General features: G+C 62.2%; 1 protein-coding gene across 1 annotated transcript; it reads left to right on the forward strand.

Moving 5' to 3' along the window:
* Positions 1 to 3,364: 3,364 nt before the first annotated feature.
* On the forward strand, positions 3,365 to 8,585 carry VWA1 (von Willebrand factor A domain containing 1). Its single transcript, XM_090268439.1, has 4 exons — positions 3,365 to 3,507; positions 4,629 to 5,186; positions 6,843 to 7,121; positions 7,232 to 8,585. The coding sequence occupies exons 1-4, from the start codon at positions 3,441 to 3,443 to the stop codon at positions 7,573 to 7,575; spliced, it is 1,248 nt and encodes a 415-aa protein (XP_090124565.1). The 5' UTR covers positions 3,365 to 3,440; the 3' UTR covers positions 7,576 to 8,585.
* The last annotated feature ends 6,151 nt before the right edge of the window (positions 8,586 to 14,736 follow it).

Below are 14,736 nucleotides of genomic sequence, written 5' to 3' on the forward strand. Positions count from 1 at the left end.
TGTCACGGGAGGTTCCCACAGAGGGACCCAAAGCTACGGGTCTCACCTCTGGAGGACGCCTTGTGAGTGCCCTGCACAGGCTGGATGCCCGTCTTCCTCTCCGCCTCCCACTCCTGCCCCTTGGGCTCTGCCTCTGGCAGCAGCTGCCCAGGGGGCTCCCTGGAGGCCTGGCACCAGGGAGGCCCTGCGGCCCACGCCCACCCTTTCTGCCCCCAGGCCTCCTTACTGTGCTCACACACACCTGCCTGCCCCCACCCAGGGTCTCAGCACTCCCCATAGCTCCTGCCTCCCACCCTGGGCTGACACGCCCCGCCCTCCATGGGGAACAGGAGTGAGTGGACAGGAATCTTTGCGAGGACACCGCTGCTCATCCCCCTTCTGAGCCGGCAGCACTGGGGGCACAGGGCTGTGCCCAGTGCCTGCAGATCCTCACTGCAGACCCTGCCTGCGACCTGGCCCAGCACAGAGGATGGATGAACACAGATGGGGAGGCGGCCACCCACCTGCTGTGGCAGGGGCCTGGGTAGGGGTCAGCTCTGGGGCCCACAGAGTGCAGGCCTGCACTCCTGGGAAAGGAAAGGCTGGGACCTGCAGACCCCCAGACAGGTCCTCAGGCCCTGGCATGTCCCTGACCACAAACAGGCAGGTTAAGTCTAGAAAAACGTACAGGTGCAGCAGCAGGGCGGCCTGCAGAGGGGCCTCTGGGACCTGCTGTTCTCCACTGCCACACCCTGTGTCTCACTGCTGTGGGGTCTGGTCGGGACCCTTGGCTTCCCCCACAGCCCTGCCCTAGGCCCACAGCGGCCTGCCCCCTTCCTGTTTCTGCCTCCCTCCACCCCCCACATATGCGTGGGTAGATAAAGGAGAAAAACAGCTGAAGGCAGGGGCGGCGTGGGGATGGGGGTGGGGGGTGGTTGGGGACAGGGCCCAGGCCCATCTGCCCTTCAGGCCCAGCAGAGAGCCCTAGGCTGAGGTCAGAGGTCTTGGGAGCTGCCCTTTTCCTTGGGGTCAGCATGACCACAATGAGCTGGGACAAAAGGCCCTTCTTCTGGGCAGAGGCCTGGATTGTGCGGAGGAGGAGGGAGGAAGGAGTGTTCTCAGGCTGGGTGGGGGCAGGGGCAGTGGCTGCAAAGTAGAGTCGCTGGGTTTCCCAGAACCCTCTCCACCTGCCCTGGGCCAGCTCCGGGAAGTGACGCACAGGGCATGGGGACTCCCAGCTGGGCCAAGGCCACAGGCCCTGGGCCACGCGGGGGAGGCGGAGGCCTGGGGCCACGGCCTGCTGTGTCCTGGCGCCTGTCCTTCTCTGGACCCTGGCTCCCAGTCTGCCTGCCTTCAGAAAGCAGCTTTCCCGACCGTTATATTTGTGCTTCCTCCGCCGTCTGCCTCAGGCTCAGCCCAGGCCCTGCCCACTACACCCTGGCTGACCTTTAGCTCCCTGGGGGACTCTCCGTCTGCCCATGTCTCCTCGGGTGGGGCGGGGTAGGGGGCTGCAGGACACAGAAATGAGGCTGGGGGCCAGGGACCGGAGGCCATGACTAGGCAGGGGGTGTCTCCTGGGGGCCAGGTGGAAGCTCAGTGTGGGCAGCAGGACTGACTCCACAGAGCTGAGCAGGAGCTCTCGGCCAGGGCAGGTGGCTGAGCTCTGGGAAGGCTGGGTAGAGGTCCTGGCTGATGACTCCTGAGGCTGGGTGCCCCATTCCCTGCTCCCTCTGATGCAGAGGCTGGATGCAGGAGGGTGGCTGCTTCCTTGAGGGCTTGAGTCACAGCCAAGAAGACCCGCTCAGTTTTTCCAGGAGGGACGGAAACTTCCCCGTCAGCCCTGCAGAGCAGGCCTTGCCTTGAGACCGTGGGTCTCACCCGCTGGGCGGGAGTAGGGGACAAGTGGGGAAGCCACTGCCTCGCCACAGGGGGGGCCCACCTTGGCCCAGCTCCCTGTCCCAGGCAGGTGGGTGCCCAAGGAGACCAGGGTGAACCAACAGGTGACTGTGTCTGTCTACAGGGCCGTGTGGGCCGCCTCCAGCTGTTGCAGCTGCCTGACTGGCCTCTGCTCAGTCCCCATCTCCACTGCAGCGCCAGTTAGCCTCGCGTGCTGGAGGGCGGGGGGGCCAAGTGGGGCCCCTCTGCGCAGCACATCCTGAGCCTTGGAGCTCGAGCCCAGAGCTCCGCACCACGGGGAAGCACCAGGCAGTTTCTGGTCCCCACAAGGCCCGAGGTCTGTGGAGCCGGGCCAGCAGGGCCACTGCCAAGACTCCTGGCCAGGGGTGGGGGCGGCGGGGACACAGCTCTCATTTTGTGCCTGCCCCGGCTCCTCAGGCTCCGCTGAGCTGCTTCCTTTTTTAGGCAAAGTGGAGCTCAGCCTGCCTGCCGGCTTCTCACCTGCCAGAAAGAGGAAGGAAAGCCATTGAGTCCCATCCGTCTGGCAGCGCATCCCCTGGGAGGGTGGGAAGGGAGGGAACATCCTGGCAGAGATGCCCTGCGGGACCTGTGCCCCCCGCTCCGCAGGCAGAGAGGAGTGGCTGGGAGACGGCCGGGCTTCCTCCCCAGGAAGGCATTTAGGGGTGAGGGGTCCGGCTCTCCTCCACCCGGGACACTGCCCCACCCCAGCTAAGGGCAGGCAATCCGCCCCACAGGATGCTGGCAAGTGGGGTTCCCCCAGCAGGAGCTCCTGGGGTCGCTCGCAGTCTGCCCTCCGGCGCGGAGTTTGACCTCAGCCCAGGCCCCGAGCCTCCTGCGGGGAAGGGCGTCCAGGGACAGCAAGAGGCCGAACGTGGCCACGCTGCACAGGGCCGGAACCAGACGGCCGCACCCCCCACGGCTCGCCCCCCAAGAAGCCAGGTGGCGTGGGGGTCAGTGTTCCGAAGGAAGCCCACCGTCACGTGTCCAGGCTTCTGTGCGACGCCCAATGTCCTGCGTCTTCTCTGTTTGGCCCTTGCAGTCCCTGTCGGTCAACCCTTGGGGACACATGTCCCAGCCCCCGGACATCTCCCCCTCCCCCAGCCGTGTGACCCAGCGGAGGCCAGGGCCTTGGCAGGGGGACGCCATTCTCAGGGTCACCCGACCCTCTCTCACTCCCTGGGTCCTCTCGGGCTCCTTCAGGGGCTTCCAGCACTGCCGGAACGTGGGGGGTGGGCCTGCGGACGGCGCCGCTTGGTGGCCCCCAGCCTGTTCCTGGCTGGGAGCATGAGGCAGGGCAGACCCCGCGGTCTCCCGGCGACCCGGTGCCTCCGTGCGCGCGCCCCCCCCCCCGACTCTGTGCCGCTGGGCGAGGCGCGCGGCTGAGTGCGCGCCCCGGGGCGGGGCCTCTCGGGGGCGGGGCGGGGCGGGGGCGGGGCGGGGCGGGGCGGGGGCGGGGCCAGCCCGGGCGGGGGCGCGCGTCGCCGCCCAGGAGCGAGCCAGCGAGGGCGAGCGGAGTCCGAGCGAGCCTCATCCCTTCGCGCGCGATGCTGCCCTGGACGGCCCTTGGCCTGGCCCTGAGCCTGGCGCTGGCGCGGAGCGGCGAGGAGGGCGGTGAGTGCGGCGGACGGTGGGACCGGGCTCCGGCACCCCCTCCTCCCCCCAGCCCCCCTCTGCCCTCACGGGAGCCGTCGCTCTCCTCCCATGGCCGCAGGTCGGGGGGGCACCGCAGCCACCCTCGGCAGGCAGACCCAGATGTCCCAGTCGGCTCGACTGAGCGTCGGGACGTGGGGGCTGCCCTCTGCTCCGTGGGCATCTCCGCCGGCTCGTGGGGCCTGCAGGGGAGGGGCAGGTGTCTGTCCAGGAGGCTGTCCCCGCCTCAGCGTCCCTCTCCTTGGAACGGCCCTTAGTGGAGGGATGACAAGAAGGCTGAAGTTGCCCCACAGAATTAGGGAAAACGGAGGCCCCAAAACCCAGACCAGAACCAAGACACCCCAGTGCCCGTCTGCCCGTGGCCCAGTGGCAGAGGGGCCTAGCTGCCCCCAGGGGTGCCAGGAGGAAGGCGGAGGCCCTGGTGCGTCAGGTAACTCGCCTCCTGGGTCCAGATGGGGCCGAGGATGGGCCAGGGTGACATCATCTGTAAGTGGGGCTAGAGCTCCAGCCCAGCCATCTGGGTTGTGGGAGGGGCTGTGATCTCTGCTCTGTCTGCCCCATCTCCCCTCCTCCACCCCCGGTCTTACCAGCTGCTTTGTGTCTCCTCTCCCGTGGCCCACCTGTTGCCTTACCTGGAGGCTGAGCTGTGTGGCTGAACTCCAGCCTGGGCTGCCTCTCTGGAAGAGAAGCCTGAGCCACCCAGGCCAGGCCACCTGCCACTCTGAGCACCGCCAGGCCCCTGGGCTACAGCCTGCTTGCCGTCTGCTGAGGAGAGGGGCGTGTGGGGGCTTGGTGGGGTCTGCTTTCCTTTACGGATGGGATGAGCCCTGAGGACGCCCCGGGTACATGGCCAGGGTGCAGAGTGGGACCCACTGAGAGTGTGGACCTCTTGTTAGCTCAAGGCCCTTCTGCATCCTGGATGCCACCCCATGACCTTTGGGGTGGGACTGGGCACGCTTTCAGGGCTGACTGGGGTGAAGGCGAGCCCCAGCTCAGGGAAGCTCAGGCCTGGGGGCTCTGCCATGGATGTAGAGCTGTCTGGGAGCCACCACCTGGGGCTGAACCCTCCCCCTCTCCCTCAGGGCCCCTGGCATCAGCGCCCCAGGGCGACCTCCTCTTCCTGTTGGACAGCTCTGCCAGTGTGTCTCATTATGAGTTTTCCCGAGTCCGGGAGTTTCTGGGGCAGCTGGCGGCTCCCCTGCCCCTGGGCCCCGGGGCCCTGCGCGCCAGCCTGGTGCACGTCAGCAGCCAGCCACAGTCCGAGTTCCCCTTCGGCCGGCACAGCTCCGGGGCCGCTGTCCAGGACGCCATACGCGCTGCCGCCCAGCTCATGGGCGACACCAACACCGGCTTGGCGCTCGCATACGCCAAGGAGCAGCTGTTTGCTGAGGCGGCAGGGGCCCGGCCAGGGGTGCCCAAGGTGCTGGTGTGGGTGACAGACGGGGGCTCCAGCGACCCCGTGGGGCCCCCCATGCAGGAGCTGAAGGATCTGGGCGTGACCGTCTTCATCGTCAGCACCGGCCGAGGGAACCTCCTGGAGCTGTCGGCCGCCGCCTCGGCCCCTGCTGAGAAGCACCTGCACTTCGTGGACGTGGACGACCTGCACATCATCGCCCAGGAGCTGAGGAGCTCCATTCTCGGTGAGTGAGAGGAGGCAGGGCCTGCCCCCCCCCCCCCCCCCCCCCGTAGAACCCAGGAGGAGAGCTGGGCGAGGCTTCAGGAGGAACTGTGTGCCCGGAGCAGGGGCCCAGGCTGCGGGCAGCGGTGCTCCCAAGGAGCTCATCGGGGCGGTGCCCCACGACCTGGGCTGAGGAGGGGCGGGGGCGGGCCTGTGTCAACATCTCCAGGCGGGGCTCTCTCTGCCGGGCCCAGCCCATTGCTGCAGGCTCCGGAGACTGGGGTCCTGGTGTGGGCCCAGGGACCGAGGGCTGCCATGGTGGGGTGCAGCTCAGCGCAGAGGAACGGGGAGGAGGTTCCAGGCCCGCGGATCCTAAAGGGGGGCAGCAGGGGCTCCTGCTCAGGCGCATGGGCCCAGGAGGGCTGGGACTGCCACCCTCTTAGAGCCCTGCTTTCCCCTGCTGCCTCCCAGCGAGCACGGCCAGAGAGCTCGGAGCAGGTTTGCCAGCTGCGCCCCACACACGGTCTGCTGGGTGCCTGATCCAGCCAAACCTCACTTCCAGGGCTGGAAGGGAAGGGCCTGGGCACTGGCTCGGCCTGCCCCAGCCACTGAGAAATGCCCCTCACCCCAGGGTCCTTCCCAAGTATACGCTTCTGGGTTAATCATCCACCCGAACCCGGAATGGGCGGGGTTTTGGGCTGTAGAAAGGGGTACAGGGTGCTTCCGAAGATTGTTTCCAGGGACACCTGGCCCCTTGTTGCCCCAGTCAACCATGGTGGCTGGGCCTGGGGGGGGGGGTGGTGGCAGCAGGAGGGAAACAAGCAGCCGAACAGGAAAAACGGAGGCTGCAGGGCAGTGAGGCAGTGTGGGGGCTCCTGGGATTGGGGGTGGGCCTGTGGGGGGGATGGGCAGGAGAGTGAGGAGGTGCCCCCAGCAGCAGAGGAGGAAGCAATAGGATCCCACAGGCTTAACCCCGCCCAGACCTGTGTCAGCCATGCGGCAGGTGGCTCAAGAGGAATGCACGTTTCAGGGAATCCCACTTTGGAGGTCACATTCTCCTGGGGACCTGGGGTAGACAGCATGTCCAACCGCAGGTCCAGCTGCTCCTGGAGTTGTCACATCACACACATACTCCCTCCAGGGTGTCCTCTGGTGGCCTCCTATTTCCTGGCTGCACCATCAGCCCCCTTTGCCTTGACTATCCAGAGCTAAGCTGTCCCCTGACCCTGTGCCACTCTGGCTGGGTCGGGGGTTAGTGCTGTTCTCAGACACCATCTCGGGCCCTGCCACCTTTAAGGGGCCCTTGTCCAAGCCATTGGACTGGGTGGCAGGTGGCTGAGACAGCTTCCCTGAGGCTTGGGGCGAGGGCTGGGGCTGAGGCAGGCGGGCGAAGCTCATGATGGGGCCAGAAGTAGAGGGGCTGCACTCCTGCACCTCCCCCAGCCCCGTCTCCAGTTTGCGTGTTATTAGCATCTGCTGGGGGCGGACGCAGCTGTAGCTGGGGCTGGCCTGGCTCCCCAGCACTCCTGTTCCCTGCGTCTCCCCAATGGGTGGCCCCTACCCCTGCCTCCCATATCTCGATCTCAGTTTCCCCTGAGTCGACAGTTAGGGCCCCAGGCCTGGGCTGAGGAAGTGGTCTCCGTTCCCGACCCTCTGCCCCCCAACCCCAACCCCGCAGACGCTTTGCAGCCGCAGCAGCTCCGTGTTTCTGAGGTCACGTCCAACGGCTTCCGCCTGGCCTGGCCGCCCCTGCTGACCGCGGACTCGGGCTATTACGTGTTGGAACTGGTACCCAGCGCAGAGCCGGGAGCTGTGAGTCGCCAGCAGCTGCCAGGGAATGCCACGGGCTGGGCTTGGGCTGACCTAGACGCCGACACGGACTACGACGTGTCGCTGGTGCCCGAGTCCAACGTACACCCTGTGAGGCCGCAGCACCTTCGGGTGCGCACGCTGCCGGGTGAGCGTGCGGGAGGGGCGGGGCGGCGCGCGGGAGCCTGGAGGGGAGGCATGGGCCCCGCCCCCACCCCCACCCCCACCCCCACCCACTCACGGGCGCTTCTCCTGCAGGAGAGGCCGGGCCAGAGCGCATCGTCATCTCGCACGTCAGGCCGCGCAGCCTGCGTGTGAGCTGGGCCCCGGCGCTGGGCCCGGCCGCGGCGCTCGGCTACCACGTGCAGTTCGGCCCGCTCTGCGGCGGCGGCGCGGCGCAGCGCGTGGACGTGCCCGCGGGCCACAACAGCACGGCGCTGCAGGGCCTGACGCCCGGCACCGCCTACCTGGTGACCGTGACGGCGGCCTTCCGCTCGGGCCGCGAGCGGGCGCTGTCGGCCAAGGCCTGCACGCCGGACAACGAGCGCAGCCGCGCCCCGCGTCCCCCGCCGCCGCCGGGGGCTGGGGGCCGGGGGCCGTGAGCCGGCTGCCCCGCGCAGTCGAGGCCCCTTCTCCCGATTCCGCCGTGGGAGGCGCCCGCCGCCAAAACCAGGGTCTTGTCCTGGGGGCTGGTGGTGCGGGCCGGGCCTTTGCTGCGGGGCGACTCCGCGTGACCCCCCAAGACCCCTCCCGGCGGCCGGAGCCTGACTCCGGGGCCTGATCCTCCGATGCACTTTTGCCGCAGCGCTGGCCATCGTGACCCCTCCCCTGCCCGGCCCTAAGCGGGGCACTCAGTGGTGTCCTTTGGGCAGGATTTAGCGGAGAGATGGAGAGGGAGTCTGGGCGCGGGTTGAGAACATCAGACCCGGACAGGCTCCAGACCAGGACCAGAGGGCGAACCTCCCACTGGTGTGAGGGGCCAGGCCCTCTCGGCGCGAGAGCTGGCATCCGGAACTTGGCCCAGCTGGCCACTCAGGTCCGGGGCCTTGATAGAAAGAGGATGGGGGAAGAGGAGGAGCTGGCTCCCTGGAGGAGACGACGGGATCTGGAGGAGGGCGGAGGAGGTGTGCTGGAAGGCGGATGGACACAGTGATCAGCGGCTGGTGGGTGGACGCTGAGCAGGTGGCTCGCGGCCAGTGCCTGCCAGGGACAGTGAGGCCCTGCCTTCCTGTCCCAGACCTTGCTGGGCCTAAATACAGGCACCTTTTGGAAGGAACCAGAGCCTGGCATTCAGGACCCTGGCGTCAGCACTGGCAGGGAGCCTCCAGGCTTCTGGGTGGGGGGCTTCCATGTTGGAGTGGGGACAAGCAAGGTTCCCCTGGGTGGATTCACCCCAGTGGTTCTCTGCATCTTCTGACACCCCCTTCCGTCACTACTTACTCTCCGGGGCCTCCAGCCCAGTCCCGAGGCAGGCAGCACGCCCGCTGCCCGTCGGCCTCACCAGGCACGTCCCCTGCCCCTTCCCCACTAACGCCCCACACTAAAATACCATAAATCCAGGCTCACTTCGGCAGTACACACACTAAAACACAGTAAATCAGCTGTAACCCGAGTCTTGCGGTCTCCTGAGAATCCTTTACTTCTCGTCAAACACCCGATGCCGTACAGGGTCTCTGGTGGGGGACCCGTGCGCTGGCTGGTGCTGGGGGCGGAGTCCTCCTGCAACCCCTCTGTGCACCCCTGGAGCCCGTTTTTGTGGGCTCAGTTCTGGGTGGGGCACTAATGGAGCACTGGGGACAGGCTCTGCAGAGCCCTCTGCTGGCAGGCGGCGTCCTCAGCTACTGTGTGACCTGTGGGATTTCTGCCCCAACCAGCAACGGCTGGGTTGAGAGGTGGTCTTGGGGCTCTGGCAGCCTTCTCAGGCTGGCTGTGTGTGAGTGTGTGAGTCTTCACTGGAACGTCACATGATCACGGCCAATGCCCAGGCCCCGAGACCTGCCCTATCCACTAGTTGAGTGTGCTAGGCGTCAGTGGGGGCACACTGTGTGGCAGCCCAGGGTTTGCCTATGTGACGATGGCACGAGGGACAAAGCCCCCCCGGCCCCTGACCCCGATGTGTCAGCTGAGTGAGCAGATTTGGAAGTGGGGCTAAGGTAGTGGGTCCAGGGCCCCAGAGGCAGATGGCAGTGCCTGGCCAGGCCAGACTTGGTTGGGGGGCCTGGTGGTGGTTTCTCCTCCATGTCCTGCAACCCCAGGGGACCCCGAGTGGGATGGTGGCCTGTGTGTGCACTGTGGCTTTCTGCTTACACCCTGGCTGGTGGTCAGCAGGCAGCCGAGGGTCAGACTCCTATGACCGCAGCACCTGCCCTAACCTGAGGTCCCAGGCAGTGAGGGGAGCCCTCCCCGGGCCTTGGGCCTGATCAGCCCCTGAGGGTCAGAACTTCCCCCAGACAAGCTTATGGCCCCCATGCTGATTCTCCTGGGTGCCCATAGATCTGAGACCACTGGCCACCCAGAAGAGGTCCCCCTTCCACACCAAGCCCCTGCCCACTGGCCAGTCCTTTCCCAAAGGCTCAGTCACCCATTTGAGATGAGCTGAGTGATGAGCTCCTTCCCCCAAAACATGCCTGCGACCCCAGGAGAGGGCAGAGCAGTGGGAGACAGGCCCACACCCTGGAAGAGGCTCTGGTTCCCCTCATCTCTGCTGGAGGCCCCCTCCCATTTCCCTGCCAAAGAACTCCGCTCCTGCGCCCCTTATGTTGGGAGCACCACCCTCTGCCTCTGTCCCAGGCAGCTCTCAAGGCCTTTGAGCCTGGGACGCAGCTGGGAACGGTCCGGAGGAGACAGTAGGTCAGTCTCCTCCCCTCCCCTGACACACAGGCCCTGACCCCGCAGTCCCCTCTGCATGCAGGGCCCTGCCTGGCACCTGTGGGGACTCACACCCTCCACTCCACACTTCAGGCCACTATAGGCCCACACGTCCCTGAAAACCAGAAAGGGCTGTGCTGGGGTCACTCCTGGTTGAGGTTGCAACCCACGCAGCAGGCAGGCGTTTCATGGCAGGCGTTTCACAGCAGGGGACCCCAAGGGGAGGCTCCTCTAGTGCATGGGGGCTCTCTTGTGAGAGCTGTTTTCACAGCTGTGCCGGTTCTGCTGACGTCCCTAATTTGTTGAGAGATCCGGCAGTTGCCAAGGCTCGCTCATCGTGTGCGGGGTCCACGCTGCCCTGGGCTTGCCGCATGGCCAGGGGGTGGCTCTCCAGCTTCCTGAGCTCTTGGACAAAGGCCATCTGTGGGGAGGCTGGGTGGCCACTCGGGTCTGGAGCCCCAGGTCAGTGAAGGGTCCACCAGGGGTGGGGCAGCCAGTTCAGGACTCCCTCAGGCAGAAGCTGTTAACATGGCAACAGCCCTATGGAAGGACATGCCAGTAGCTAGTCATCAGCCTCCCCCTGGGGAGAGGGGACAGTTTAGGAAAATAAAACTGAAGCGAACAGCTGTGTGTCCGCTGCTCTTTTTCTGGGATGAAAACTTTTCTTCCAACATCTGTTAAATGTGAATGGAAGTCATATCTCCTTCTAGAAGTCTGCAGCGGTGGGGGCACAGGGCTGGGGGGCTCCTGACTCCCACTGCTGCCCTCTGGGAGGGCTCAGGTCTCCTCGGCAGGGGTGGCCCCTGTGCACTGTGCTCTCGTGAAAACACACACCACTAATTGGCCACATTTCAGAAACGCTAGTGAACACAACGGGGACAAATGATAGCTTCTTAGCCATGCGTGTGAGAGCTTTGCTGAAAGAAAAGGCCCTGTCCCCACCAGGTGGGCAGGGAGAGCCCCTGACCACAGTGACCATGGGAAAGGAGGTCACGTCCTACCCAGGTGCACAGTGCTGCCTGGGAGAAGGTGCAAGCCATGAGCCTCTCAACTGATCCCGAGGGGGCCCGGCCAGCACCTGCTCCTGCTGCCCCTCAGCTCCAGGACCGGTGCCTTCTGGACAGGAAAACACTGCAGGCCAGGCTGGGGGCTCCTGTGGGGGCTGCTGCTCTCACAGATGCCTGCTCCCAGCCCCTCCCAGGGGACACCAGGGCTCCCTGAGTGCCATGGGGTTTGAGCGACTGCTGCTTCTGAGGTCTCGCCAGGCTGTGCTGCTGAGCCGTGTTGCTCCCGGGAAGGCAGAGGCGTCTTCCCTCATCAGGGCAGGGGGCAAAGGAGAGCCTGCGCTCAGGGCCCCCACCCTGAGTGCCTCTGGGGACTGTCTGGCTGTGCCGACCTTTGGTAGCTCTTCGGGCCCAGCGGACGGGGTAGGGGGGCTGCCTCCGTGGGGAACAGGGCAGTGTGCTGGGGCACCGGAGTAGGCCACTGCTCACCTAAACACAAACACCTCGCGGGAGGGCAAGCCCGAAGGGGCCGTGAGCTTTGGGTCAGTCCTCAGCCCCTCTCCAGTGCTGGGCCCAAGGCAGCAGGAGTCCGAGGGCTCAGTGCGGTGCTTCCTGCTCCCTCTCCTTAACCTGGGGCGAGGGGGAGCCGCTGCAGGGCACAGGGGCCCTCGGAGAGCTGGAGGCTGCCTTTTTCCCCTCTTTTTGAGCCGTTTCATTTTTTTAAAAAGATTTTTTTAATTTATTTTTAGAGAGACGGCAAGAGAGGGAGAGAGACATCGATGTGAGGGAGGAACACGGGTGGGCTGCATCTCGCAGGCACCCGTCTGGGGATGGAACCTGAAACCTGGGCACGTGCTCTGACCGGGAATCAGACAGGGACCCTTGGCTTTGTGGCACAGCGCCCGACCCACTGAGCCACCCGGGTCAGGGCCAGCCATTTCTTTTTATTTACCATTTGTGTTCAATGCAAATCAGTTCTGTGACATGAGAAGCCACTAGGAACCGAAGCAACACAAACACCACACACAACTCAGCAGAGCCAGCACTCAGGTGTGAGGCAAAGGTAACGACCCTGCACACGGCAGCTTGAACTCCGTCGGGCGGTCTCCACGCGGGGGAGAAAGGGCTTTGGTTGCCTGGTTTGCGCTTTTGGCTCCTTCACGTGTTCGCAATCCAGTGTTAAGATTGGTCAATTTCATCTTCAAAACAAATCTTTTTTTAATTGTAAAAAGTACTCAACACGCAGAAGTAAAAAGCATTCTGAAACTAGTCGAGGTCCGTGTACTCTGCTCTTTGGAATTGCTTTAGTCGGATGAATCTTGTGCTCCCATGGAATGGGAATAGGTGGTAAGTATGTGGGCAACCTGGCTCATGCCGGATCTGAGGTAGGTTCCCGTCCACGTTGCCCTGGCGCATGTCAGTTACCCTCTTAAACATCAAGCGCAAGGTCCAATCCAAAGCTCAGAGGAAACATCTCAGTTCCCATCCCTGGGCAGAAGGTGTGCGTGTGGGGGGGAGCTGTAGGTGGCGGTTGTCAAGGCAACAGAAAGCTGTCTAGGCCAGGATTGGCTGAGACCCTGAAGCCTCCAGAGCCAATTGAAATAAAAAGAGGGCGGGCTCTGTGGCTCATGCTTTTCTGACTCCTGAGCTGGCTCCGGCTCTTCGGCTCTTCGGCTCCTCGAGGCCGCCTGGATGACGGTGCTGCAGCTGCCTGTGTTTCCTCGCAGATGGTGTTTTGGATGGGAAGGAACTCCAGGCACAGCCTAGGGTCAGGCTGGGCTGGCAGAGGGTGGCAAGTTGATTCTCTGGGCGTTCTAGAGGGGACAGGCTCTCAGGCAGAAGCCTGCCTTTCTTCCGGAATTGTGCAGCTTTTGTATCTTATGTTGTTTTAGATTGTAAACTAACCCTACAGAAAGTAACGGGGAAAAGCTAGGAGAACCCAGGTGTTAAGAGTTGAAGCCCTCATTGATGAACTTAAGTAATTAAGGCTGTGACTCAATAGGCTTAAGTGGCTGCTTTCGAATGAAGACTCCTTTCCTTTATCACCAAAACTTTGACTCTGGAGCAATGGTTCTCAACCTGTGGGTCGTGACCCCTTTGGGGGTCGAACGCCCCTTTCACAGGGGTCGCCTAAGACCATCGGAAAACACATATATAATTACATATTGTTTTTGTGATGAATCACTATGCTTTATGATCAATTTGTAACAATGAAAATACATCCTGCATATCAGATATTTACACAATTCATAACAGTAGCAAAATTACAGTTATGAAGTAGCAATGAAAATAATTTTATGGCTGAGGGTCCCCACAACATGAGGAACTGCATTAAAGGGTCGCGGCATTAGGAAGGTTGAGAACCACTGCTCTGGAGTTTTGCCTGGAGGGTGGCAGCAGGAAGTGGGATTCCAACTTGCCATTGGGTAACATAATAAGTGGGGAAATAGAAGCATAAATAGAATCAGGGAAGGTTTGTCTGTGATTTAACTGTTTTATGGTCATGTAGCTTTAACAAACAGAATGAAAACAACCTCTGTCCTAAATCCTATCCTTTATGTCTAGAAATAAAATCTTCATTTTCAAGGTAGAGCTTTATGTGTCTGTCCTTCTTAAGCCACATTTAAGGAAAACTCTCTCTCTCTCTCTCTCTCTCTCTCTCTCTCCCTCTCCCTCTCTCTCCCTCATTTTAAATAATCTCTCAACCAATTTCATCACCTAACCAAACCCTGCACATACTCTTCAGACCAATCAACTTTGGGGTCCTCAACATTTTTTAAGGTTTTATTTATTTTTAGAGGGAAAGGGAGGGAGATAAACATTGATGTGTGAGAGGAACATCTATTAGCTGTCTCTTGCACACCTCCAGCTGGGGACCTTGCCTGCAACCCAGGCATGTGCCCTGACCAGGAATCCATTAGCAACCTTTCGGTTCACAGGCTGGTTGGTGGACAATCCACTGAGCCACACCAGCCAGCGCAGCAATTTCAAGTCAATAAAATAAGGTGTGGAAATAGCTGATTCAAAGACCTGTTTTTGCCTCATGGCCGTTACGTGAGGGGCTCCTGGTTTAAACAGAGGGGCTTCTGCCCAGGTGCTGTCCATGGGAGACACCAGGCAGGTTGGTGTCTGCAGCTCCGGTGCTGGGAAGTCCTGAGGCTGGATTGCAGGGCGCCTGGGGCTGGAGTGGAAGGCCACAGCTCTGGTGTGCCGGGCAGATTTCTGGAAGGCTGGCCAGGTTCCGGAGGCTCAGAAACCACGCCTTCTGCCAGGACTCTCATTTGTCAATCAGATGTGACTGTGTCAAGCAAAAAGCACCATCACAGTCCCCTTTATTAGTGTCTAATTTAGTGAAGGTGTGTCTGTCCTCCCCGGTGACTTCCTGTCTAAGGTTTTAAGTGACAAACACAGGTGCACTGAACATTTTACAGGGTCCATCGGAAATTAAAAAGTGTGGAGCCACAGTACTCAGGTGAGGGAAACTGGAGGGAATCCCTTCATCAACTAACTAAATCTTAAGACAGCAACCAACGCTACATGTAAATATATTTAAAAGATTTTATTTATTTTTAGAGAGGGAGGGAGAAAGAAAGGGGAGAAACATCAATGTGTGGTTGCCTCTTGCATGCCCCTGACTGGGACCTGGCCCACAATCCAGGCCTGTGCCCTGACTGGGACTCGATCCAGCGACCTTTCGGTTCCCAGGTCAGTGCTCAGTCCACTGAGCCACACCAGTCAGAGCATGATACTTTTTTTTTTAATAAACCAAGTTAAATGAATTGAATGTGGTTTTTTGAAACAGAATTTTTCAATGCAGAGCTATATTCTCAGTTATTCCTTTTTATATAAAAGTACACAGGCTTCCCAAACGCTGGCCTGTGGCTGAGGGGC

The sequence above is a fragment of the Furipterus horrens genome, unplaced genomic scaffold, assembly GCF_987537825.1.
Source record: "Furipterus horrens unplaced genomic scaffold, mFurHor1.1.pri manual_scaffold_3, whole genome shotgun sequence".
NCBI classification, from domain to species: Eukaryota; Metazoa; Chordata; class Mammalia; order Chiroptera; family Furipteridae; genus Furipterus; species Furipterus horrens.